This window comes from Monodelphis domestica, chromosome 2 (genome assembly GCF_027887165.1).
Source record: "Monodelphis domestica isolate mMonDom1 chromosome 2, mMonDom1.pri, whole genome shotgun sequence".
NCBI classification, from domain to species: domain Eukaryota; kingdom Metazoa; phylum Chordata; class Mammalia; order Didelphimorphia; family Didelphidae; genus Monodelphis; species Monodelphis domestica.
In genome coordinates this window covers 115,564,596-115,591,891 of record NC_077228.1, presented here as the reverse complement: position 1 = coordinate 115,591,891, position 27,296 = coordinate 115,564,596, and the positions used below count along the sequence as shown (strand labels likewise).

The 27,296-nt window shown below is 42.3% G+C and overlaps 1 protein-coding gene and 1 long non-coding RNA gene across 3 annotated transcripts in view; one reads left to right on the top strand and one right to left on the bottom strand.

The window, feature by feature from the left end:
• Nucleotides 1–26,356, top strand: part of LAMB3 (laminin subunit beta 3) — a 65,761-nt gene extending 39,405 nt beyond the window's left edge. For both annotated transcript variants that reach the window (XM_007481325.2, XM_056815876.1), the window contains 15 exons: nt 1,157–1,277; nt 2,532–2,720; nt 3,905–4,060; nt 4,955–5,151; nt 9,108–9,219; nt 11,907–12,285; nt 14,868–15,028; nt 15,167–15,387; nt 15,727–15,924; nt 16,794–16,938; nt 18,057–18,264; nt 19,137–19,278; nt 20,302–20,478; nt 24,390–24,543; nt 25,932–26,356. In XM_007481325.2, the coding sequence (XP_007481387.2) occupies nt 1,157–1,277; nt 2,532–2,720; nt 3,905–4,060; nt 4,955–5,151; nt 9,108–9,219; nt 11,907–12,285; nt 14,868–15,028; nt 15,167–15,387; nt 15,727–15,924; nt 16,794–16,938; nt 18,057–18,264; nt 19,137–19,278; nt 20,302–20,478; nt 24,390–24,543; nt 25,932–26,068 (2,697 nt within the window). In that variant the 3' untranslated portion in view covers nt 26,069–26,356. The remainder of the gene's footprint in view (nt 1–1,156; nt 1,278–2,531; nt 2,721–3,904; nt 4,061–4,954; nt 5,152–9,107; nt 9,220–11,906; nt 12,286–14,867; nt 15,029–15,166; nt 15,388–15,726; nt 15,925–16,793; nt 16,939–18,056; nt 18,265–19,136; nt 19,279–20,301; nt 20,479–24,389; nt 24,544–25,931) is intronic.
• Nucleotides 5,145–11,911, bottom strand: LOC130457133 (uncharacterized). The gene is made up of 3 exons (XR_008916198.1): nt 11,591–11,911; nt 6,397–6,422; nt 5,145–5,730 (listed from the first exon to the last, which is right to left on the bottom strand). It is a non-coding gene; the product is annotated as an uncharacterized LOC130457133 (long non-coding RNA).
• Nucleotides 26,357–27,296: the final 940 nt, after the last annotated feature.

The following is a 27,296-nucleotide window of genomic DNA, read 5'->3' as shown; positions in this document are numbered from 1 at the left end:
GCTTTGGGCAATTCACTCCATCTAGTTTTCTTGTTCCCCTCCATACAATAGTGGCACCACCTTCCCTTCCTTAATTTAGAAGAGGACTGAGAGGGACTGGAATTAAAACTATGAGAGGGCTTCGAGTTATAAAACTGGGTGATATGAGCACAGAGTGCTTAGCTGAATCTAGGGTGTAAAGTCATTGTAACTATAGCAACACAATTGGCCAGCTATATCAATCTGTTGCTAGGATGGAAATATGGAGAGAGGCAGCTACGTAAGACAAGCATATAGAATTATCCATTCACTCAAGCAATCAACAAATATTTTGGCTCACTATAGGGAAGAATTTTCTAAAGTGAGATTTGTCTCCAAGAGAAATAGGTTACCTTTTGAGGATGGTCAGCTACTAATCATAATGGGTACTTGAGCAGAGAGAGGCTGGACAGTCACTTTCCCAAAATGCCCTAGAAAGGATTGCTGCATCATATGGGGGATTAAATTTGTTATCTTCTCTATCCCTTCCAACAGTGTAATTCCATGATTCATTTACTGAAGCCTGGCAGGTGCCTAGCACTGTGCTAGGGGATTTCTGAGATCTATGCCCCCAAGGAGTTTATAATCTAGTTCGAGAGATAAGAGTTAAACCCATGAAATGATAACAAAATGATACAGGGTAGTGTGTGATTAAGTTCTAAACTATGCCTACCTTTTCACAAATTATGTGCCATGGAAGTATGATGTGAATATTGGAAAAACTGTGATTCTATTGATATTTCTTTCTGACATACATGATGAAATTATGTATAGACAAAAATATTTATGGTATAGACCATTTTTTTTGTTTGGATGAAGGTTTATTTTCCTCCATTTGCTCTAAATTTTTACTAATCATTCCTACATTTAAATCTTTAAGACCAGTATTTAGGAATTCTATCCAAATATTTCACATCTAAGTGTCCTTGGCAAAACAAATTTGAGAAATGCTTAAATTAAACTTATATGTTCCATAGGAATTTGAAGAAATGTGGAATCAATGTGGGTTGGTGTAGTCATAGAGAATTTCAAAGAGGTGGCCTAGTTTTTGCTGGGCCTCAAAGGGTGGGTAGGGTTTGGATAACAGGAAGGAGAAGGGCAATCAGAATTGTCACTGACTTGAAATAATTTTTCCAAGGTCCATGAAGTCTGCGTTTGCCAACATAATACTGCTGGCCCCAATTGTGACCGCTGTGCTCCTTTCTACAACAACCAGCCCTGGAAACCTGCTGATGACCAGAATCCTCATGAATGCCAGAGTATGCTTATGGGCCTGGGAGATCACTACTTTCCTTGGAGGAGCTATGTGCCTTTGGTGAAGTCACTAATCTTTTTTGAGTTTCAGTGGTTTCATCAGGAACACTAGAGAGATTCATTCTTGTTGATGCTTTTTCATCTTAAACTCGTTGTGGCTACAACCTGGGCCTGCCTCATTCTGAGGGATGGGGGGAAGGTCCTTGAATTGTAGCTTTTTTTTCTTTCCTTCCTCCCTTTCCTCTCTTCCTTCTCTCCTTCTCTCCATTCCTCCCTCCCTTCCTTCCTCCCTCCCTCCCTCCCTCCCTTCCTTCCTTCCTTCCTTCCTTCCTTCCTTCCTTCCTTCCTTCCTTCCTTCCTTCCTTCCTTCCTTCCTTCCTTCCTTCCTTCCTTCCTTCCTTCCTTCCTTCCTTCCTTCCTTCCTCCCTTCCTTCCTCCCTTCCTTCCTTCCTCCCTCCCTCCCTCCCTCCCTTCCTTCCTTCCTTCCTTCCTTCCTTCCTTCCTTCCTTCCTTCCTTCCTTCCTTCCTTCCTTCCTTCCTTCCTTCCTTCCTTCCTTCCTTCCTTCCTTCCTTCCTTCCTTCCTTCCTTCCCTCCCTTTTCTGCCTCTTGATCACTGCTAGATCAGAACTGAGAGGTCAAATAGTCCACCCGTATATCACCAAGGAGTCTTCAAATCATTCTCTAGTGCTTTTCCTGTCTCTTCAAAGTTTTCAGATTCAGATCTGAAGACTTCCTGTTCTTGCTTCTTATTCTTTCTATTCTGGATTCTACCCATTGTGAAAGTTTTGACTGAACAAAGTGTGTGTGTGTGTGTGTGTGTGTGTGTGTGTGTGTGTGTGTGTGTGTGTGTGTGTGAATACAGAGTGGTGACATAGGAATCCTCCCCAGGGGATGCTACAAGCAGGTTTGGTGAAATCAGGACCTTTTAGTCCAGTAGTTCCTAAAGGGTATGGCATACTAGGGTACTGTGAATTTCTCCAGTTGCACCCTGAAAGGTATTTGGAATTAATTATATATAATGTATACATAATATATTTATATTTTTATATATAATTATTATTATGTAAATATAATTAATCCCAAATCTAAGTGTAATATATATAAAATTATATAATGCACATGCAGATTTCCCTGTTTCTCCCATAGGGTACCATGCTTCTTTATAGCAAGGAATGGTATTGTACTATGAATAGAAAGCATTTGAGAACCACTACCTTGGTGCAGGTGGCTCCTGCTCACATCTCTTTTCCTGTTCCAGGGTGTGACTGTAATGGGCATTCCGAGACATGCCACTTTGACCCAGCTGTATTTGCTGCCAGCCAGGGAGTGAGTGGGGGCGTCTGTGACAACTGCCGGGACCACACTGAAGGGAAGAACTGTGAGCGGTGTCAGCTGCACTACTTTCGGAACAGGCGCCCAGGTGTTCCCATCCAGGAGACCTGCATTCGTAAGTGACTGCTCTGTTCTTTCTACTTCTCTCTTTCCATTGAGAAAGGAACTGGGGTCTTCATAGTGGGTGTGGGTCTGCTTCCCTTGGCCACAAAGAAAGGCATCAGGTCCCTAGGACAAGTATGGTATGGAGTAGTGGGATCTCTTAGTCTGCCTAATAATAGCTTCAGCTAATTGTGCAGTGGGTAGACTGTTGGACTTGTAGTCAAGAAGACTAGAATTTGAATCCTGCCTCAGATATTTACTTACTATATGATCCTGGGCAAGCCATTTAATCTTAATTTCCTCGTCAGAAAAATAGTATCATATTTAATGAGATACCATTTGTAAAAGTACTTTGTAAACCTTAAAGGACTCTATAACTGTTAGCTATTATTATTTTTTAAAGGGAATAGATATTTATTTAAGCACTTACTGTGTACCAAACATTGTGCTTTTTTTTTTACTTTAAACATTATTTTATTTGGTCATTTCCAAACATTATTCATTGGAAACAAAGATCATTTCCTTCCCCCACCCCGCTCCTACCACCTCTCCCATAGCCGACACACGATTCCACTGGATATCACATGTGTTCTTGGTTCGAGCCCATTTCCATGTTGTTGGTGCATTAGAGTGTTCAATTAGAGTCTATTATTATTATTTTTATCAATTCAGGAGGTATTTGCTTAGTGCTGATGATTCCCTACCCCTTGGGAATTCTCAGTCTAATGGGTGAATGAAAACAGGGACTCATAAGAGTGACTTAAAAAACCATGTCTAAAAACTTTCTAGGGATTCCTTATCAGTATAAACAGAGTACTTATTGCTGAAAGAGCCCCCACAAAGGGTAGTTCCTATATAGTAAGTGATGACTTTTTGAAGGGTAATTTAACTTTTAAAAATTCTGAACACCAAACAAAATGGGCATTTTCTCTCTCTTTCTCTGTCTCTGTCTCTCTCTCTCTCTCACACACATACACACACTCACACATTGGAACAGAGGAGTGTACACAAATTTAGTTTGCTTGTCTTTCTAAGTATCTAAGTCTAACCTAAAGCTTTCAAAGGTTTTCTGCTTCTTTTTGCTTCTTTTTTTAGAGGATCTGGAAGAAAGTGATAGCTTTAGAAGGGAGATTTGGGGCAGGGGTCCCCTTTCTCTTTCTCTGCCTCAATCTGACTATGGATATTTCTTCTCCCCAGCTTGTGAGTGTGATCCAGATGGGGCAGTGCCTGGGGCCCCCTGCGACCCATTGATTGGACAGTGTGTGTGCAAAGAGAATGTGCAGGGGGAACGCTGTGATCTGTGCAAACCTGGCTTCACTGGACTCACCCATGCCAACCCCCAGGGCTGTAGTCGTAAGTTGGGGTCTAGGACATGAGAGAAGATACGTGTCTCATTGGACATGTGGGAGGAGGTGGGATGGATGGACCTCATATCACCTAGGGGACACTGTGAGAAATAACCTCAGACTTAGTACTTAGTGTGTGACCTTGGGCAAGTCACTCAACCTCTGTTTGCCTCAGTTTCCTCAATTGTAAATGAAGATAATAATAGCTATCTCCTAGGTTGTTGTGAGGATCAAATGAGATAATCATTGCCATGTGTTTAGCACCTGGCACATAGTAATATGAATGTTGATTTTTGTTCCTTTTTGTTCTTCCTCCTCCTTCTCCTCCTCCCCCTCCTTCCTATATTCTTCGTTCTCTTCCACCTCTTCTTCCTTTTCCTCCTCTCTCTCCTGCTATGTACCTACTCCAACCCTAGTCAGTAGATTTGAGGAGAGAATAGGTTAAAAAGTCGAGGCTCCCATTCCATAGCTTCCCAGCATTTAGAATTCTTACCCTCCTGGGGTCCTATTACCTTCCAATCCCTTAACTTTTTGTTCCCCTACTTCTCCATCCCCTCCCTTTAAAACCAGAAAACTTTTATCAAATAAAAACCTCAAACTGAGAGGCCGTGTCACTTGATTCCGGCAGGTGGCAGCACAGGCTCAAGTTTCTTTGTAAAGATAAGGGAGCAGTGAGAAAAAGGGAATGCTGGAGTGGGGCAGAGCAGGGCTGGCTAGAGAAGTCAAAGTTTAGGGGGTGGCAGGAGAGCAATCTGTGATTAGCTCATCCCTGGCTCCCACAATGCACCTGGTGTCTGCGGATGCTTTTGTGGATCTCTGAGGAGCCTCTGGGGGAGTCTCCATTGGCCCAGGGGTCTCTGGGGATGGGATCCAGGCACCAAGACCACCTCTTGCCCTACAGGCTGTGACTGTAGCATTCTAGGATCTCGGAGAGACATGCCCTGCGATGAGGAGACTGGCCGCTGCCTCTGCTTGCCCAATGTGGTGGGTCCCAAGTGTGATCAGTGTGCTCCACATTACTGGAAGGTGGCCAGTGGCAGGGGCTGTGAGCCATGTAACTGTGACCCTCGCAACTCCTACGGTCCCCAGTGTAACCAGGTAAGGAGGTGAAAGGAACCCAGGGGGATAGGGGCACGGCTGGGCATTTGGAGCACCAGGACACGGAGCAGCGAGGGACAGCCGTCCCTTTGGAAGAGTTATCCTCCCCCTTGAGGTATAATGTATCGAGTGCTTCACCTAAATCTTTGCTTGATCATGGCCAGCTTCTCTAGGGAGACATAATCAAAAGGAATCAGGCAACCTAGGCTCTCAATCCCAGTTCTCTGTGGCCTCAATGGATCATCGATAATCAACGAATCCACAAGTATTTGCCTACTAGGTGTCAGGCAGGCAACTAGGTGTCACAGTAGATGGAGTGCCAGGCTTGGAGTCAGGAAGACTCATCTTCCAAAGTTCAAACCCAGCCTCAGACACTTACTAGTTGTGAGAACCTGGGAAAGTCACAACCGTATTTGCCTCAATTTCTTCCTCTGTAAAATGAGCTGAAGAAGGAAATGGTAAGTCACTCTGGTATCTTGGCCAAGAAAACTCCAAGTGGGGTCATGAAGAAGATGGTCAGAACTGAAAATGATCGAACAACAACAAGGTGCCAGGTACTATTCTAGGTGCTGAAGCAGCCTGTAAAATATAGTGAATAAAGATAAACATACACAAAATAGTGAACAAAAGAATGCAGATGATGAGGTTTTAACTATGTTAAAATTAACCTCTTTGGACCCCAGTTTCCTTTTCTGAAAAACTGAGGTTAGTTCTTTAATGCCCTTTCTAGTTCTAAATTTGGGGTCCTTTGGGGTCAGAAGAATTCTAGTTTCTTAGCTCATCTTTGGAACAGCCCAGGGAATCTTTGTATTCAGAGGTTTTTAATTAAAAAAAAAACCCAAACCCTTGCCTTCCATCTTAGAATCAATACCATGTATTTGTTTCAAGGTAAAAGAGTGGTAAGGGTTAGGCAACCGGGGTTAAGTGACTTGCCCAGAGTCACACAACTAGGAAGTGTTTAAGGGCAGACTTGAACCTAGGACCTATCACATCTTCAGGTCAAGCTCACAATCCACTGAGCCACCTAGCTGTTTTCTGTATTTAGTTTTAAAGTTTTCTTCTTTAAAGCTTACTAATGTTCCCTAATCACAAATATGGTGGAAAGCACAGAGTCCTTTGAAAGCCTTCTTAATTCCTGAACTGACTTGTATCTCTGGGTTCAGTGATCTGCTCTAGCCAACCCCTAATTACTTTCCCCTTTCTCCTGCCACCATAGCTGGATACCCAAATCTGGTTCTTACTCACCATCTCTTTTCATTCTTCCTCGTGTCCTGCATATATTCAACACATGAATAGTTTTTTCAAGGGCATATGTGAAAAGAAAATAGAATACAGAAATTCATAAACAATACACTCAGACAAAGGAACTAGAAGTGTAGGAAAAAGTAAGCTACCTTTGTCACAGAATGGAGGATACTTAACTTCTAATTGCTATCCCATTTCCTAGATCAAGCTTGGTTATTGAATTCCTATAATGAGGGAGCCAACTCGTTTCTAAAAAGGATGAAATCTACCCCCAAAAAACCCCTAGTGCAGTAGGGATCACACCCCCAAATCAAACTCATTGGTCCATTATGTTATTTCACGTCTACTCTCTGTCCATCAAGAAGCCTCCTAATTACATATCAGGATTTAGGATATTTCTATCTAATTTCTATCTAATCAGTCAACTTGATGAATAAATCAGAAGATGGCTTCTGAAACATCAAGTTTGAAATATCTAAAAGGCAGTTGTGATTTGAGACTGGAGCTCAGGAGAAAGTGAACTTTCTTTCTGGGTAATGATAAGAAAAATGAGGATATTCCAGAGCTATACAGATGTTACCTAAAAAACAAAAGGAGAATTTCTATCTAACCAATCAACCAATCAACCTTTATTTATTATCTATTATCTGCTCAGTGCTAGAGACACAAAGACAAAAATTAAAAAGTTCCTGCTCTCAAGGAGCTTATAGATCATCAAGGGAGACAATATGTACATTTATAAGTACATACAGAATAAATATAAGATAAACCCAAAGTGGCTTAGAGACAAGGGCACTAGCAATAGGAGGGGATAAAAGGCAGTGCTTGAGCTGAGTCTTGAAGACAGTAAGGGATTCCATGAGAAGGAAATGTAGCGAGAGTATGTTGTTGTTATGGAGGATTGCTAGTGCAAAGACACAGAGGTGAGAGAGAGTGACAGATGTGAGGCAGAGCAAGGAGGACAATTTGGCTATAATATCATAGATTTTGGAAAGAGGAGAAATGTATAATGAAGTGGCACCAGGTTGTGAAGACCTTTAAAAATCAAACAGGTTATTTTTCATTCTATAGGCAATAGGGAACCACTGGAATTTAATGAATAGAGAAATGACATGATCAAACTTGTGCTGAAGGAAAAATCACTTTGATAATAATGTAAAGGATGTTCTAGAAGAGAGAGAGAGATAGACAGACAGGCAGATTTAAGGGAGGGCACATGGGAGGCCAATGCAGTAGTGCAGGAGAATGGTGATGAGAGCTTTCACTAAGGTGTGACTCTGAGTGGTGAGAAGAGGATAGACTCAAGAAATATGGTGATAGATACAGTAATATTTGAGAACTGATTACATGAGAGTAAGGGAGAGCAATAAGTGGAAGATAACTCTGGAATTGTGGGTTACTGGAAAACTGGTGGTGAATTTGCTAGAAATAGAAAAGCTGGGAAAATGAGAGGATTTTGGGGAAAAGATAGTTCATTCAATTTTGGTCACATTGAGTTTGAGATGGCTTCTGGGACATCCAGTTTGAAATGTCTAAAAGATAGTTAATGATTTGGGTCTGGAGCTCAAGAGAGAGTAAACTTCCTTTTGGGATAATGATAAGAAGGACATGGATATTCCAAACCTATCCAGATGTTGCCTAAAAAACAAAAAGAGAACAATTAAACCTAACATGCAGGTCACCTCAAAACTTCATAGAACTTTTCATTTTCTTATATGCAGCCTCACTAGAAGCAACACAAGAAAAATTTCTACTGTTTCTTGAGGCTAGAGTGATAGAATAATATGAATGTCAGGACTTGAGGGGACCTTTGAGATCAGCTACTTTCATCCCTTTAGTGGAAATTATGGAGATTAAAATTAATATTCAATAACTAAGTATTATATTTTAAAAGTTTTATTAATAAGATCTAAAATAAAAGAACTACCTAACTCAGCTGGGATCTCAAGAGAAGAGAGAGTGAGAGGAGTCATAGCAAACTTAAATACAATCCTATAAACTCCAGAATGCAGGAAAAGGGAAAAGGATTTTAGGAAATACAGAAAGGAATTTGGGGTAATGTAGTTTTTAGGGGTTCAAGAATTTCCAACTCTACAAAGTTGAGACTTGGGGGGGGGATGTGAGGTCAGCTAGTTTCATCCCTTTATTCAACATATAAGGAAACTGAGACCTAAGTACAGTAAATGACCTGTTTAGGGCTACAGAATGAATTAAACATAGAGAGAAGATTAGAATTAGGATGCTAGAATAAAATAAGAAATAATTAGATTATAATTATCACATAATTATATAAAATATTTATATTACATGGAGATATCATATGAAATATAATAATTAGATAAAAGATAAGATTGGAATTTAAGTCTTATGCTTATCAGATCAGTATCCTTTCCTGATTTTTTTCTTAGACTCTTCCCACCATCTCCTACTTGTTAGGACAACACCACAGCATCCCCTCTCTAAGGAGTCTGACCTGTGGCAAAGTCCAGACTTGCCATACTTTCTTCAGTGCCCTGCTTTGTTATATGGGGGTGAACACAGAGAAATGCCTACCTTAGCTTGGAGCTTCAAGTCTAAAGCAGAAGTGGACCCTAGCTCCTTGGTTTCCAACTTAACCCTTTCCTGAGCCCATGACATCATAGACCTCCCTCTCAGGAAAAGGGCACATGATGGTGATGGCGCCTCCTGATGTCACTCTCCTCTTGGCATAGTTCACAGGTCAGTGCCCATGCCGGGAAGGATTTGAGGGCCCAACGTGCAGTGCCATGTCCATCCGTCTGTGTCCGGATCGGACCTTTGGAGATACTGGTACAGAATGTCGAGGTATGTTCTCTCCAGAGAAGAATGTGGCCGGGGACTGAGTGTGTGTGTGTGTGTGTGTCCATGAGCACAAGAGGCAGGTTAGTAGAGTGGATAGAGTGTTGGAATTAGAATCAGGAAGACCAAGTTCAAATTCCACTTTTGACCCTTACTAGTTGTCTAAGCATGAACAAGTCACTTAGTCTTGGAGAGTCTTCATTTCCTCATCTATGAAGTGAAAATAATGGTAACTCTAATGCCTATCTCACATGGTTCCTGAGACATAATCCATGAGAAGTACTTTGCAAACTACAAAATGCTATGTAAATGCCAGTTACTATTATTGTGTCTGTATGAACACGGATGCAAGACTGCTTGCAAATATATCTTTGAGCAGATATTTAAAAGTCAGCTGATAGGCATTTTTTGATTGTGCATCTGTTATGTGCCAAATATGATAATATATATTCTATGTGTCACTGTGCTAAGGGCTGGGGGTATGGAGATAAAAGTGAACAGGGTCTGCCTTTAAGAAGCTGACATTTTGGGGGGCATCTGGGTGGCTCAGTGGATTAAGAGCCAGACCTAGAGATGGGAGGTCCTGGGTTCAAATCTGAGGCCTCAAGATTATTCCCAGCTGTGTGGCCCTGGGCAAGTCATTTAACCCCTAATGCCTAGCCCTTACTGCTCTTCTGCCTTGGAACCAATACACAGTATTGATTCCAAGATGGAAGATAAAGATTAAAAAAAAAGAATCTGACATTTTATTTGGACAAACAGTACAAAATATATACCAAAAAAGTCCAGGTAATTTGGGGGCAGGTAGGTGGCCAGGGGATAGGATGCTGAGCTTAGAGTTAGGAAGATCTAAGTTCAAATCTGACTCCAGACATGACTAGCTGTGTGACCCTGAGCAAGTTATTTAAGCCTGTTTGCCTCAGTTTCCTCAGCTGTAAAATGAGACAGAGAAGGAAATAGCAAATCATTCCAGAGTTTTTGCTAAGAAAATCCCAATGAGGTCACAAAGAAACAACAACTAAACAACCAACAATTTTCAAGGGGGAAGATGCTAGAAACTAGAAGAACCACCTCACATAGTAGTGGTGCTTGAGCTGTGCTTTGAAAGAATGAGGAATTCAGAGGTGGATGAGGTGAGGGGGGGTGCATGATGGGGTGTGAGGGCAGTGTGTGTGTGTGTGGGGGGGATTATGCATGGATAAGTTTATATAATAGGTGCTGGCCACCTCTTTTGGTTGGTATTTGAGGTTGTGTTCATTCATTGTAACTGGCAAATAAACTTCACCAGGGCCAGTGAATGCGTAAGATCATTAGAATGAATGATCTCCCATCTGTTCACCAGCCCTAAAAGCCAATTCCCTGCTGGCTTTTCAGCAAATGTCCCAGATGTGCCCCAGTACTTTGAATGTGTTACATTTCTTTATCTTTTCCACAGAGAAATAGACTCTCCCGAGTTTATCTCCATTGTTTGTCAGGCAGAGAGGAGGATATCCCCCCCCCCATTGGAAAGAAAAGAAACAAGAATTCCCCAAAACAAGATCATAGCTTTAGAGCATCTAAGGTCTTAGATACTATCTGACCATAACTAACTCAATCAGGTTTTCTAACCCAAATTCCTCATCTATAAAATGAGGATATTAGCATCTATTTTATAGGATTGTTGTAAGAGCTAATGAAATTATAAGTAGAAAGTCCTTTGCAAATCTTAAAATGCCATACAAATGTTAGATACTCTTATGACCTAGGCCAATATCTTTATTTTTTAAACAATATTTTATTTTTTCCCAAGTTACATGTCAAAACCCAACCCCTTTATTCTGTAGGTGGAGAAACTGGGGTCCAAAGTCACTCAGTAAGTGGCAGAGCCAGGATTTGAATTTTGATCTTCTTATTCCCAATCCATTACACTTTCTACTGTACTAATAGAGAGCTTTGGGGCCTTAAAAAGTCTTTTCCTTACAATAACACTATGAGATGAGTGGATAGAGCCAGTCAGTCATGGGGTCATGAGACCTGGGTTCAAGGCCTACCATTGATATATACTATGTGATCCTTTCTAAGTCCCCTAACTTCTCAGTGTTCAAAGCAACTAAGAAATAAGTGCAAAGAAGGTGCCCATTGCATTGGTCAAAGGAATTTCTTTAGTGTGAGTTACTTATGTCAATGAATTCACAGGTTTAGTCCAAAAATGATGTTTTATATATATAATATAATGTAATAAAATATACAATATATAATATATATAATAATACAATATAATAATAAAAATATAAAAAAATATATAATCAATTGGATTCTTTTGTGTAGACATGATCCATGATGTTAATCTCATTTTACAAATAGGGAAACTGAGGCTTACAGAGATTAAGTGACTTACCCATAATCACCTTGGTATTAGGAAGCAGAGGTAGGATTTTAACTCGGTTATTTTCGCTCAAGAGGCTATGCTCTTTCCATTATACTACTGATAACTCACACCAAGTAAGCAAAGGCTCCGAATTTCAGGTTCCATCATGGTCAATAAGCATTTTCAAACTATGCTAAAATACAGAGACAGATAAAAACAGCTCGTGCCCTCAAGGAGCTCTTGTTATGTTGCTTTTTCTCCCAACTACATTGAGTCCATCCAAGGGGGTTCCCTCGATCTCTGCCCTCAGGACTCACTTCTCTGTCTCTTCTCATCCCATCTGCAGCCTGCGACTGTGACTTCCGGGGGACAGAGGGTCCCGGCTGTGACAAAGCCACAGGTCGATGCCTATGTCGCCCAGGCTTTGTTGGTCCTCGTTGCGACCAGTGCCAGAGAGGTTTCTGTGACAATTATCCTGTCTGTGTGGCCTGCCATCCCTGCTTCCAGAAATATGATAGGAACCTTCGAGAGGAAGCCTTTCGTCTTAGGGCCTTGGTCAACACCACAGCTGGGCTCCGGCCAGGCTCTAGCCCAGGAGCACACGGACTGGGCCCTCAGATTGTGGAGGCAGAAAACAGCATCCGACAAATCCAGGCGATGCTCAGAACGCCCTCGGTCACAGAGCAAGAGATAACAGAGGTGGCAAACGACATCTTCTCCGTCAGGTATTCTCCCCCTCATTTTTTCTCCTACTCAGTTGAAATTCAGCAAAAAGATAGACAGTAAAGGCAAAGAAGCAGCTCTTGGTTAGTCAGCCTAGTGGAGAGCCAAGGAATGAGAAGGAGTAGGGTATTTTTATGAATTTGGAGGATATTTTTGGTGTTGAAATATTGTCTATTTGTTGCACAATGTCCTGTGCTGTCTCTTGGGTCACGAGAAGAAGAGGACAATGAGACATCAGGGTTAGCAGGCACACGTGTGTATGGGGGAAGCAGCAGGAGTCAATGAGTCTTCATGTTTCTTTTTGACTCCTTGAGAATGAGATAAGGCTGTTAAATCTTCCAGTTGTTATTGTTTGTCTGTTTTTGATGGGGACCAATGACATCACAAGAGTGATTTTTTTGACTGGTGCTATGAGTTGGATTTAAGTGTCTGCTTTCCCAGAAATGTTGTAAGCTCTGTTTCCTAAGCTCTGCTTCAACAAATTTGCAGTTAAACACATTCTCTGCCAGGAAAAAACTAAATCATTACAAATTTACCAGTAGGTGAAACACAAGCATTCAGAAGCTGGCCATAGTCCAGGTGTAGGTGTTGGGAAGAAGAAGAAAAATGCATGTCTGGCTCTGGAGATTCTAGAGAACATGACGGAGACCATGAGCTATATTTATGAAACTTGAGAGCTAGCCAGTTAGACTTTGGACAGATTTTTTTGATATCCATTGTTTCTCTGACTATTAATAATAATTCACATTTAAATAAAGTTTCCCAGGCTCTTTTCTCAAAACAAGACTATGGTTTAAGGAGTACAATTTATGGGTCTACTCTTTCTTTTATGAATAAACATCTTGGCTTAATCTAGAATGACTGAGAATGTAGAAGGAGAGAAGAGAAGGTTTATTTTAGATGTCTGAAGTTCTGCATGGAAGTATTAGTTTATGAATAGGAGACTACTATAGAGGCAGCCTGGGGTATAGTGAGTACAATGAATGACAAGCCGAGTTAGGAAGACTCATTTTCCTGAGTTCAAATTTGGTTTCAGACAACTTTCTAGCTGTGAGACCCTGGACAAGTCACTTAACCCTGCTTGCCTCAGTTTCCTCATCTTTCAAATGAGTAGAGAAGGAAATGGTAAGCCACTTCAGTGAAAGTGGGGCAAGAAAACCCCAAATGAGGTCACAAAGAGTCAGATACAATTGAACAACAAGGAGACTACAGGGTAGTCTTTCCAGGCTTCTTTCCAGACTTGGACCAGTCTTTTCTTTGGGTAGAGAGTGGCAGGCATCAGGCTTAAGACAGACCAAGTATTTAAGATAGTAGAGAAGAAGCAGATGGGACAGCCATTGCCTTTGAGACAAGTAGAATCATGAACTGTTTCCCATGGGGAGCTGTGGATTTGTTGGTTTCCCAGAGGAAGATCTTAGAATAAGTTATCTAAAAATAATTTTTTGTTTGGTTTTAGAATGAGCAATATACCCCACGCCCCATTTAGCTTTCTGTTTGCTGCAGGTGATACTAAAATTAGTTTGCTTTCTTTGAACCCACACAGACTGACAATTGGAGAAAGTGGCTTACGTGTGTGATGAGTGTGAAGGCAGCCCAGCAGATAATACTATTGTGGTCACTTGCTAATTCCAGGACCATGGACAAATCCTTCACATGGGACCTCAATTTTCTCTTGTAAAGGGAAGGGTTAGCATTAGATGACCTATAGAGCAAGGACTCTTTACTTTTGGACCACATACCTTCCCTCTCTAATCTCCCTCCTTCCTTCCCCCACCAAGGATTGATTTCAGGGGTCTGTGAACTTGGATGGGAAAAAAATTGACATTGGAATGTCAACATAGCTTATTTCCTTAGTGATCTTATATATTTTATGCATTTAAAAACATTATCCCGTGAAGAGACACATAGGCAGATTATTAAAGGGGTCCATGACACAAAAAAAGGTAAGAACTCTTAGTGATTTGTCCAGGGTCACCCAATTAGTAAGTGTCTGAAAATGGATTTGAATTCAGGTCTTCCTGATTCAAGGCTCAGTACTCTATCCATCCACTATACCACCTATCTGCTCTGATTTAAAATTGATTGTCTTATAACCATCAATTGGTCAACAAAAATTCATTATGTGTACTATGTCCAAAAGCTAGGCTAAGCATTGGGCATATAAAGGCAAAAATGGTAAAAGTGAGATTGAGAGTGAATGTGTTATTTTTACCCCCCAACCTATTTCTAGGACCTAGTATTGAGAGTTGTAAGAAGTAAATACTTTGATGTGGATTTGCTGAAACTTATGCTTAGGGGAATCAAGAGACTTATCCATGAGGAGATCATAATATCAAATGAAGGAAAGAGGTCATAAAGGCTAGCTGGGGATGGCCACTGCTTTAGGGGACCCTCTTGCCTCTCCTGGCAGCTCTTGGTTAGCTAGAGTCTGAATTTCTAGCCTGTGGACAGTACAGATCTCTTGAATTTTCTTTGGCACCTGCCTTCTCTGACTCAATTAAAACTTCATCTGGGGATGGTCAGGGCAATGAAGGCATTCGGAAGCTCATTCTGCCCCTCACTAACAGTTCTTCTCCCCCCACAGGAGAATGCTCCAGAGTCTTCGGACAGATCTTCCCTTAGAAGAGGAGACAGATTCCCTTTCAGGAGAACTGGAGAATCTAGACAGAAGTCTTAAGCTCCTCCTCATCCAATATCAGAACAAGAGAGAGCAGTTTGAGAGAATTAGTAGTACAGATCCTTCAGGTAAGGATGCACAGTCCACCTTTGGGCATCCTGCACTGCCTTTTTATGTGGCCCAGGATCCCATCTCTGCTCCTTCCATCTTCCTCTTCAGTCTCCCAAATCTATGTTCTATATTCTATCCTCTTTTTCATCCTATAGGTTCCTTAAGAATGTTGACTTCTGCCTATCAGATGTCTTCCCAAGCTGCTCAACGTATTGCTAGCAGCTCAAACTTGCTGCTCCAGGCCCATGACAGCCGGAGAGAAGCTGAAAGGCTGGAGAGGCAGGTGGAAGGAAGTGGGAGTGCTGGGGGGCCACAACTACAGACCCTGAGGCAACAAATGGCTTCCTTTCCTAATCTGACACCCACCATCAATAAGGTGAGCCCCCTGGTTCTTGGGAGAGATTCTAAGCAAAGTATTCCTCATTACCAAGAATCCCCCCCCACTTTGTGCTTTGGACACCCTCACTGTTGACTCAGATTTCCCTTCAGATTCTCCCTATTCTTTGTGCTTTCTCCTTTCCCCCTCAACTATTATAAACCCCATCCCCTCATATACTCCGTAGTTGCTATGGAGACAAATTTCTGGTCCACTGTTGCCATGGTGATGGACAGCCATTTATTTTCTGGGAGTGGGATGGGCAGTCTTTGAGTGGGTGGGCTTCAACTAGGGGGATGGATAGGGGGTCTTACTGATTCTCCCTCTTTCCCATGGCAGATTTGTGGGACCGCAAGGCAGGACACCTGTACCCCAGGACAGTGCCAAGGGATTCTGTGTCCCCGAGACAATGGCACAACCTGTGACCCTGATTGTAGGGGCACCCTCAATCGAGCAGGCAGTGCCTTTAGGACTGCTAAACAGGTGTCCCAACAGCTCCAGGACTTCAATGCTCAACTCCAGCAAACCAAGCAGATGGTAGGTATGAGTTGTGTAAAAGAGAGAGAGATGGACAGAAAAGTGCAAAGATCCAGAGTACATTTTTGTAACCCCTCTAAAGAAGATCAGGCCTATTCTCATCTCTGTCTTAAAGCCAAGGAGGCTCCAAGACTGTAGAATCTTAGATTTGTTTGGGACCATCTAGTGTAATGCATAAACGAAGCATGCGCAATCTCAAAGCAATTTTTTAGCCTACAATTGAAGCCCTCCAGTGATGACTCCCTGAGACAACCCATCTTTTTGGGGGTGGAGATAGCTATAATTATTAGAAATATATTCCTTTTATGGTGTAGAAACCTGCTTTTCTGTCACTTCCACCTGGTTGTTCCTAGTTCTGCTCTCAGAGGCCAACCAGAACAAGTCTTCTACAAAGCAGCTCTTTAAATACTTGAAAACAATGATCATGTTCCCCCTTCCTTAACCCCAATCAGAGATCTTACGTGATATGATCTCAGGTAGCTTTAGAACTTAACATAAGGAGGGTCAGAGTTCTGAGCCTTTGTTTTTGGTCTGTTGTTTAGTTCTCCTTGGGCACACTCATCTCTTGCAAGGCTGAAAATTCCAAATGCTACTGAGTAGGAGTTAGGAGAGAGGGGACTCCTCAGATATATTTTTTCAATTTTTCAATTAACTAATTTATTTGGGGAGGTTATTTAATTAATTAATTTAGAATATTTTTCCATGGTTACAAGATTCATGTTCTTTCCCTGCCTTCCCCCAACCCCTTCCCATAGCCGACGTGTAATTCCTCTCCCCAGATATTTTTGGAGGGATACAATGGAAAGGATTGGCAGAGGTCCTCTTAAGATGTAAACTCTTGTCTCTCTTATCTCCATATCCATCCTTAGATCCGAGCAGCAGAAGAAGCTGCCACCCAGATCCAGACAGATGCCCAGCTCCTAGAGACCCAGGTGAGCAATAGCCGTTCTCAGATGGAAGAGGATGTCCGACGTACCCGTCTCCTCATCCAGCAGGTCCGGGACTTTCTCACTGGTGAGTGCATTCTCCATCTCTTTCCATTTAGGAGTCTGACCTGAGTAGTGTTTTTTTGCTGATAGGTATTCATCAAGAGATCACTGAATTCTGATTTTCCAGTTCTGCTACTAATTTGCTGTGTGACCTTGGGTGCATGAGGCCTTTTGCTCTATTTGTACCTCAGTTTCCCTGTCTGTAAAACAAGGATGAAAATACCTGCCTTTCAGGGCTTTTATGAGGATCAATTAAGGTGTGGGTAAAAAAAGTTAAAGTGCCAGGGAAATGCATCATTCTGTTATTATCGTTATTAGTAGCAATATTTCTTCATCCCTCTGTGGAAATCTTCTTGGCCAGGAGCCCAATTAATACCATCTGGAAGAATAGAAGAGCTATTATGACTTGGTTCTATACAGCATCATTTCAAAGACCCCAAAGCACCTTCCTTTCTGTTACTAATGTTCATAAATGTCACTGGTAAAGAGGAGGAGGCAGGGAGAATTAATTCACTTTGTGTTGTTGTTGTTCAGTCCTTTCAGCCATGTCTGCCTCTTTGTGTGTGAGAGATGAAGAGTTCTCTGTTAATTTGACATGAGATTTCACCTCTTTCTACTTATGGTAGCAGGGTGCTTGAGAAGGCAATCCCAGCAGGACCTGGGCTTTAGTGTTCCCTCCTACACTAGCTATATGACTTTGAGCAAGTTGTACCCTCTGTGAGCCTCAGTTTCTTTATCTGTAAAACAGAGATAAAAATACATACGTAGCTAGGCTCCCAAGGTGAGTCAAGGAAAGTGCTTTGTAAACATTAAAGCACCATATCAATATGAGTAATACTCATTATATTATTATCATTGTTAATGTTATTTTTGGAATAGTCAGGTGAGCTAACCTAGTGAAGTGGGCTTTAAGAGTCAGGCTTCAACCTTAGAGATAAATGAGGTCTTTCTTTCCTGCCTAGAGTCTAGGAATTCTGACTCCCACTCTGATACAATGGTCATAGTATACTTCCTTGTGGCTGGCAGGAAAGGAACACTTCTAGGTTTGGGTAATGTGTGCTTCTTCGTTGGATCCAAGAACAGTCTGACCATTTGAGAAATATCGTGGGGATCCCTCACACCTGACCCACACCTGTCTTTCAGACCCCAGCACAGATGCAGCCACCATCCAGGAGATTAGTGAGTCAGTTCTGGCTCTGTGGCTGCCCACGGACTCTGCCACTGTCCTTCGGAAGATGAACGAGATCCAGGCCATTGCGGCCCGATTGCCTAATGTGGATTTGGTTCTGTCTCAGACCAAGCAGGACGTTGCTCGGGCTCGGAAGCTCCAGGAGGAGGCAGAACTGGCCAGGTAAGGCTTGACCCTTTTCACTCCTTCCTGTCACTTATGATCTCCTAATTTGATTGAGGAAAATAATGACGTTAGGACCTAAGCTGGGATGTGGGGGAATAATGAGGGGAAGTCTTGTTCCCTTCCAGTTCTAAATAAAATTTATCCTATGAAATTTGTAAGTTATGTGAGTCACTCAATTTCTTACCACCCAGGGTTGTTGTGAGGACCAAAAGAGATATGTGTAAAATACTTTGTAAACATTAAAGTACTATATAAATATTGTGATGATGATGATGATGATGAGGAGGAGGAGGAGGAGGAGGAGGAGTAGGAGGAGGAGGAGGAGAGGAGCCTTTGCCTCTTTGGGGTATGGAGGATGGGGTGCCTTTTGCTATAAACTGGGCACTCTGGATGGATGGGGGTACTGAGTATTCCTGGGCTGGGATACTTCAATGGTGCCTCAAGGACTTTGAGGTCAGTAGCAAGCTTAATGATATCTAGGCTTTGAATATACATATAAATATAACTATTCCACTGTATTCCTGGTTGGAAATATTGTTTCAAACCAAACTAAGCACAAACTTCTCAAATGTTAGCTATAAATAGCTATTATTGTTATTATTAATGTTATGGGCCAAGGTTCTTCAAAGTTCAAGGTCTAGAATATAGAAAGCTGTGGTCTAAGATGTATAATTTTTTTTAAAGGGTGAGAGTTCTAATTTTTTAGTAGTATAATTTTTTCTCTTGAGTGGGGGCACCCAAAAAAGTAAATTAACAGATTTAATTGTCCTAAATTCTTGATTGATTTGGGGCTGGTAGGATGGAAGCCCACATTCTCCAATTATTCTCTTCTCTTCCTTTCCCTTTCCTGAACCATAATGCCATTTAAGGAGCCGTGCCATTGCTGTGGAGGGTCAGGTGGAAGATGTGGTGGGGAACTTGCGCCAGGGCACAGTGGCACTTCAGGAGGCTGAGGATACCATGCAAGGCACCAGACGTTCCCTAGGACTCCTACAGGACCGGATCACTGAGGTGAATCAATGGCTTCTTTTCCTTAAGCTTCTTCAAATTGGAAAAGTTAGGAAAGTGACCATTGGCTCACAGAGCTATAAAGAAAGGAGATATTATAGAAGAGAGGCAGCAAGTTCAGAGCAAATGGGGATGTTGGCTGCTTTTATAATGTATTATTCCAGGTCTTTGTGTCTGGGGGGGCAGAGGGAAAGGGAAGGGTAGGAATGTGGGCTAGAGTGTTGTTATCTTTGTCTTAGGAACTACCCGAGGAAGTCACAGAATCACAGAGATGGAAGGGTCTTCAAAGGCTAGCTAGTAGTACTCAAAGATAAATCTCTCCCATGACATTCATTATTTTTTCCTTTTAATAGTACACATTTATTAAGCACCTACTATATACCTACTACCTTAAAAGGCCACCTAGTGTTTAATGAACAAATCTCTCCCATGACATTCATTATTTTTTCCTTTTAATAGTACACACTTATTAAGCACCTACTAAGTGCCAGACAGTTTAGTATTATGGATAAAGATTAGGTTTTAGAATCAAGAAGACCTGGATTCAAATATTGCCTCTGTCACATACTGTGTGACTCTGGATGAGTCTCTTAATCTCTGAGTCCCAGGCAACTCTCTAAGACAATAAATAAGTTGCTGGCCAAGTGGAAGGAGTTTCCTTACTAGGAATTCCTCCTAACAATGAAATTACAATATTGATTCCTATCCCCATCCACTAACTCCCTACCAAAATGTGCCCAATGCTATATCTGGCACTGACAAATGCATCCTTGGTCACTTCTTGAAGACTATGAATGAGAAAGATGCTCATTCTCCTTAAGCCTCATCTTAATAGAAATGTGTGGATGGGAAGGTCCAGGACAAGATCAATGTGAATTTTCTTGTGCTTTTGTAGCTGTTGCACTGGGGGTTGGGGGAGTATTTTTTGGGACAAGAATGAGGGTGCATAAAAGATGTCATGGTAAGTCACAAGCTCTTTTTCCCACTTTTGCCCCTGACTTCTTCCCCCTTTCCACCTCTCCCTAGGTCCAGCAGGTTCTTGCTCCAACAGAAAGAATGGTGACAGGTATGACGGAGCAGCTGAGCAGCTTTAGGGACCGGATTGAGCAGCTCCGCCTCAAGGTCGGAGAGCAGAGGGCACAGTCTGCCCAAGCCCAGAAGATTGCCCAGGGGGCCAATGAGCAAGCTCTAAGTGCTCAGCAGGTATGAAGAGATAACAGACTCAACTCCAACCATCAGGGATTTGGTTACATCTTAGCCTAACATTCCTGGTTCCCTCAGGGAAGTCAAGAAATAGAAATTCCTGTTTTATAGGCTGGGAAATGGGAGAGTCCATTTAGAATTATAGAATGTTTGAGCTGGAGAGGAACTTAGAATCTGGTCTAGCCTTCCTCATTTTACAGAAAAAGAAACAGCATTCTAGTGTATTATATATGCCTAAGGGCATATGGTATGGTAGACAGACCACTAGGCTTTGAATCAGGAGGACTCACCTTCCTGAGTTCAAATCCAGTCTCAGACTTTTGGTAGCTATATGGAACTGTCAAGTCACTTAACCCTGTTTGCCTCAGTTTCCTCATTTGTAAAATTAGCTTGAGAAGGAAATGACAAAGCACTCCAGCATCTTTGCCAAGAAAACACCAAAAGGCGTCATGAAGAGTTGGATATGACTGAAAAATCACTAGACAACACCAAAGGACATATTGGGTAGAGCTTGAATATCAATCAATAAATTAACAAATGTTATTAAGTCTGTGATGAGAGACTGGCCGGCAGCCTTCACACAAGAGGAAAGATAGAAGTTTATCTCTCTGGGGGATCAGAATCTGAAGCTGGAGGGATGGCAAGAGAGAGAACCAGGCACCAAATACATAAATCGAGCCCACAGACTTTAGTTCTGGCTTTCCACTTCATAGATACATGAGACAGTGGGAAGACCATAACACAACATCATGGGCGACAGAAATAAGCTTAGAGATCAATAGAGACAAGCCACAGTCCTTAAACCTGTGCTTATAGCACGGACTGTTACGGCTTAATGATAGGGATTAGAGAAACAGAGGTGCTGAGCACAGCCAGAGGCCAGCTCTAAGACAGAGAGAAAGAAAGATAGTATTAAGGAAGAGAGATGAGTGGTAAAAGCTGGGCTGGGTCTGTGAGCTCGTCTTTTATTGATTTCCACATGCAAAGATACATAATACATATTAATTAAAGACATAGCAGATTATCATTGGTAGAAAGGCAAATTGTCATAAGATAAGGGTGGATCCTTTTTCAGCCTGGGGAGAACAAAGAAACCTGATTTCTCACCTAAACTAGTTGGGATCAAAGTTCAGTGCCTTACTGGACAGAGAATGCGCTCTCCTAAGGCCAACTTTACAGCCTAATTATCTCTCTAGAGTAAATATCACTGTGGACTGCTACAAAGTTAGTGTTAGGAATATAAATAAAAAAGCTAAACAGCTCTTGCCCTCATGGAACTTACATTCTAACGGAGGAGACAACACATACATTTCCAATTATATACACAACACATACAAAGTGGATACAAGGCAACCTTAAAAGGGAAAATGGTAGCTGGGAACTTCTTAGGGGAATGGGGCTCTCTGAAGAGCTCTTGAGAGTAGCCCTTGAGTCCAGAAGAAAGTATTCTTCATAAGGCCAGCATTTTAAAAGTTAGTCCAAGGAAATACAGAGAATATTTCAAGCAAGAGAAACCACCAGGGAAAAGGTATAGAGATGTTAGGAAGAGCAAGTAGGTTAGTATGGCTGGAATATTTTTTGATTGCCAATTTGAGGCTCTATCTTGCTTTCTCTCAATTCAAACTCTGTTGTACTCTTAGTCTAGCGAATTAGTTTAGATAGTTGTTGTTCAATTGCTTTTCATTCATATCCAATTCTTCATGATCCCATTTGGGGTTTTCTTGGCAAGATACTGGAATGGTTTGTCATTTCCTTTTCCAGCTCATTTTACAGATGAGGAAAATGAGGTAAACAGAGTTAATCAACTTGCTGCTAAGTATTTGAGGCTGGATTTGAACTCAGAAAGATGCTCCAGGTCCAGCACTCTATCCAGGGTGTCACCTAGCTGCCCTTTAGATTGTTATTCTCAAAATACCAGTTCTACTTTCCATTTCCCTTTTGGGACCAGAAGGCATGAAACTGCTTGACCTTTGCACTCCAAAGCTTTTCTGCTAAGGGATTCTGATTCAGGATTCTGATATGTCCTTCAGAAGCTCCTCACGTAACTTCATTCATTCAGTGTTTATTGGATACTTCTCAGAGACCCAGAACCATGCTAAGTAATGTAAAAGAAACAAGGAAAAGAAGACTTGTTAGCATTGGGGATCTTGAAAGCAGAGAAGCATTTTCCTCTGTTCTTCAGTGATTTACAGAAGCTTCACCAGCCTAAAACAGAAACAGTGTTAGTCTCAGAGTAAGACAAAAGCAGAAATGGTTGTTGAATTGAATCAAGCTAAAAAGGCCAAGATGTATAATCTACTCCCTTCTGTTAGCTCAGAAAAAAATGCCAGTGAGTAGTTCTTTTGTTAGCTGTTTGGTCTTTTATTGCTTTGTACCCCCAATCTTCTTTCTAGTGGGCAGGTCATAGGACCACAAGATTTTAGAGTTAGAAGGAACTTTTGACCATTTCATCTAAGTCCCTCGTTTTTTAGATGAGGAAATTCAGGGTTGGGATCATGAAGTGACTTGCTCAAGGTCACTGAAGTAGTAGATAGAAGAGTCAGGTTTTGAACCCAGACCTTCTGGCTTTAAATTCAATGCTTTCTTCATTTTATTCTACAGTCTACCTTGGTTTGTTCTGTGTGGCAGATCTGCCTTTGTAGAATGGCACAGGTCTTCCCCACTGGTCTTTGAACCACCATTTACCATTTTGCTATTTACAATTTCAATTCTCTATGTCTTACTTTCCTCATTTGTAAAATGGGGATAATTGTATCTCTCATGGGCCCATGTAGAGTGGGGCCTGAGGAGACAGACACTCAAGATGTGGATGCAAGCAGAATAAGACTGTTGGTTGTTAATTGGTAATCAGCAGGCACAAGTCACGGCCAGAGGATGAAGCCAAAGAAATGAGCCAAAATATTGCTTTCCTCGTGGTGTGAGTAGGGTAGGACAGGACTCCCTCAGAGAAACATAGCCATTGATCCAGACATGAAGGACACAGGCCTGTGTTCCTATGGATTTTTGAGTTATAACCAAAAGGGTTTTTTTTTTTTTTTGCCAAGGCCTAACCTTCCAGGTGCCAGCCAGTGAGTTGAGGTACATACACTAATAATCCTCCCATTGCCTGCCTTGGCAGGCTGATATAAGGAAGATGCTTTGGTGACTGTGACGTCCCCTAGAAATGTGAACTATCATTGCCATTCTGGTGGATGCCCCAATCAAGTCAACATGGTGCCATGTCAAACACCAAAGTGTAAGCAAGGTTTGGCTCATGACTTCAAGGGGTTGACAGTCTAGATCCAAGAGGAGACCCATAATTCTGGACTAGAACTATGCTTCTAGACTTCAGAATTATAGACTCAGAAGTGGCAGGGGCCCCTCAGGCCATCTAATCTAATTGTATCTGAATAGGGATCCCCCCTGCAACACCTCTAACAAACAGCCACCTCTGCTTTAATCTTCCAGTGATGGGAACTTCCTCAAGTAGCCTCTTCCACTGGGGGCCAGCTCTGTTGTGATTCAGTCGTGTTTTATTCTTTGTGACCCCATTTGGGCTTTTCTTGTCAAAGCTATTGGAGTGGTTTGCCATTGCCTTCTCTAGCTCACTTTAGAGAGGAAACTGGGGCAAACAGGGTTAAGTGACTAGCACAGGATCATACAGCCAATAAGTGTCTGAGGTTAGATTTGAACTCAAGAAGATGAGTCTTCTTAACTCCAAGTCCTGCCCTCTATCCACTGTGCTTCCTAACTGCCCTGGAACATCTCTATCAGGGGCAACGAGAGCAATCCAGGTGAAACAACAGGGATTAATGAGACTTTTTTTAAAAGTCCCTGTGGAACCATCAAGAGCTTCACCCTTTAATGTAAAGTTGCAGGCGGAGGAGGTGGTCAGTCATTGCAATAAGACTCTTCCTTCTGATTTCCTCCAGGGATTTGAGAGAGTGAAACAAAAATATGCAGAACTGAAGGACCGGATGGGTCAGAGCCCTATGCTGGGGGAGCAAGGGACCCGGATCCTGAGTGTCAAGGCTGAGGCTGAAGAGCTCTTTGAGGAGACCATGTCTATGATGGACAGGATGAAAGGTGAGGGTTATTTATCCTCTTCAAGGGAAGTCTGGGGAGGAGGATGGAGCTGGAGTTAGCAGATTCCTCCATCTCCCCTTTACATCCCCTCCATCCCCTTTTACTCTCTCTAGCCCTGGTAGACTAATCCCCCAGTCTCTAAAAAAGGCAGAATCTCAATCCAGAGGTTGCACTTCCAATCCAGAGGCTTCTCTTCTGGAATTAGCAGCACCAAGGATGCTCGGTTGGGAAACAAGTATTTCCTAAGCACCTACTGCATGCAAAGCACTTTGGGGCACAGAAAAGAACATCCCTCCCAGATAGGATCTGATATAGACCTTTGGAGATGTGATATATACATGAGCCTGGTGTTAAGAATACAGGCAATGAAGAGAAATGTGACCCAAATCCCAACTAACCTGCACTAGAGGACTCGCTCTACCAGCACATTAGAGCCAGCCTGTCTGTGTCTCAGTAGCTGAGTCCTAGGTTGTTAGCCAGAGGCATGAAAGGGCCAAATGGTTTGTCCAAGGGCCCACAGCTGGTAATTGCTAGAAGTGGGATTTGAATTCAGGGCTTCCTGATTCCAAGCTCAGAATTTTTATCCAATGAACTACCGCTTCTTCTTTAATCCCAATAAGGGTTCTAGAAACAGTGTACCTTAATGTTAAGGGGACAGAGAGACCCCTTGGACAGGAATGATGAGGAAAGGCTTGATTAGAGAGGTGGAATTTGAGCTGGACATCTAAGGGTAAGTTAGATGTCAGGAGGGTATTCTGGAGCGGGGGTGGAAGGCAGGGGCCATGACTGGAGGGTGAGGGAATGATCAGAGCTTTAGGTGATGGCAGTCTTAGGAGTTAGCATGCCACATTAACAGGTGGGGATATCATTCTATAGGCAATGAATAATATGGAAATAGGTATAAGTGAAAACATTTGTATAATCCAGTGGAAGGGCTTATTGGCTCTGGGAAGAGGGAGGGAAGAGGGGAGGGAAAGAAAATATATCATGTAAACATGGAAAATATTTTAAAAATAAATTTAAAAAATTATTCTATAGCAATAGGGAGCCACAGGAAATTTTTTATTTTTAGTAAGGGTAGGCCAGCATGAAAGAAAATTTTTCTTTCAAAAACTGTCTGGCCGCCACAAGCTGGCTAAATTAAAGGAGGATTGGAGATCCTCATCAATACATTTTTGGTGGTCAAGGAAAGGTAGAAGAGGGTGGGGACGAAAAGAGCCATCTGAGTGTAGAAAAGACTTTTTTTCTTTAGGGGTCCCTGTGACTAAAGTGAAACTGTGAAATTCCAGAAGTAATTCTTCTTTGCCCTTGCTTCTAAGCCCACCTGCCTTGGTGAGGGGTACACGTGGGCTCCATCACCAATTCTTAGATCCTCTTTCTGCCCTCAGCTATGGAAGCGGAGCTGCTGCTGGGAAGCCAGGCCATCACCCTGCGTTCAGCAGACCTGACTGGTTTGGAAAAGCACGTGGAGAAGATCCGGGACCACATCAATAAGCGAGTGCTCTACTATGCCACCTGCCAATGATCCTCGGCACCAGCAAGCCCAGGGCCCTGCCTTTTTTTTTTCCTTTTCTGCTTTTCCTTGGAGAGCAGGTGTCAGCTCTTTACTCTCCAAGAAATAGCCTAGAAGGTCTGGGTCCAGCTGAGCAGCCGGTCAGATGGTTGGCAGTGGCAGCTGAGAGGAAGTAGACTGGACCACTGGGGACATCTCAGATGGATACAGGCTGAAGCACTGAACATCAGAACCACTATTGAGGGATGGATGGACCAGAAGCAGCCACCAGCCCAATAAAAAGCTTTGTTTTGTAAATGAGCCTGTGGCTGACTGTGGAGACCTTTGAAAGTAGTTTATCCTGCCTCAGCCTTTGTTTTTTTGCATCTGCTTCCCTTTTGGCCCTTTGGTTGCAAGAATCCTCTTATGAGTATGTGTGAAGCTGGAGAGTAGACTTGAGTTCAGTCTCCTTCGTCCATAGGGACAGATTTGCAAGTCCTTTTCTCTCTCCTTCCCTCACTGACTGGCTGAATAACCAGCTCCCTTTGAGAGATTCAGTGACTTAAAAAAAAAAGGGAAGGAGGCAGGTAGATGAAGGTCCTGGGTTCCAATTTGACTTCAGACACTTCTTAGCTGTGTGACCCTGCACAAGTCACTTAATCCCAATTGCCTACCCCTTACCACTCTTCTGTCTTGGAACTAGGGCTTAGTATTCATTCCAAGATGGAAGGTAAAAGGGTTGTGTTGTTGTTGTTTTTTAAAGAGCTACAGTAACTTGTTCAGATCCCAAAGAGATCTCAAGGAAACAAGTTGTTAGAACATTAGGGCTGGAAAGGGTGTTAGCAGTAACCTGATTGATTCAATTCATCAAGTATTCAGGAACCACCTACTATGCGCTAAGTGCTTGGGATACAAAGACAAAACACGCCAAATAAACCAATCTCTGTCTTCAAGGAGTTTATATTCCACTGAACGCTTGGGGTCATTGACTCCTAGACAGATGAGTAGATGGGACTAAGCCACCCAGCCTGAGTCAGGAAGACCTGAATTCAAATCCAGCCTCAGACACTTCCCAGCTATATAACCCTGGCCAAGCCACATCATCTTGTTTGTCTCTGTCTTTTCATCTGTGAAACAGGCTGGAGAAGGAAATGGCAAACCATTCCTGTATTTGCCCAAGAAAACCCCAAATTACTTACTATACTTACAAATACTTATTAGATGTATAAATCTGACAAGTCTCTTAACCCTGTTTTCTTCA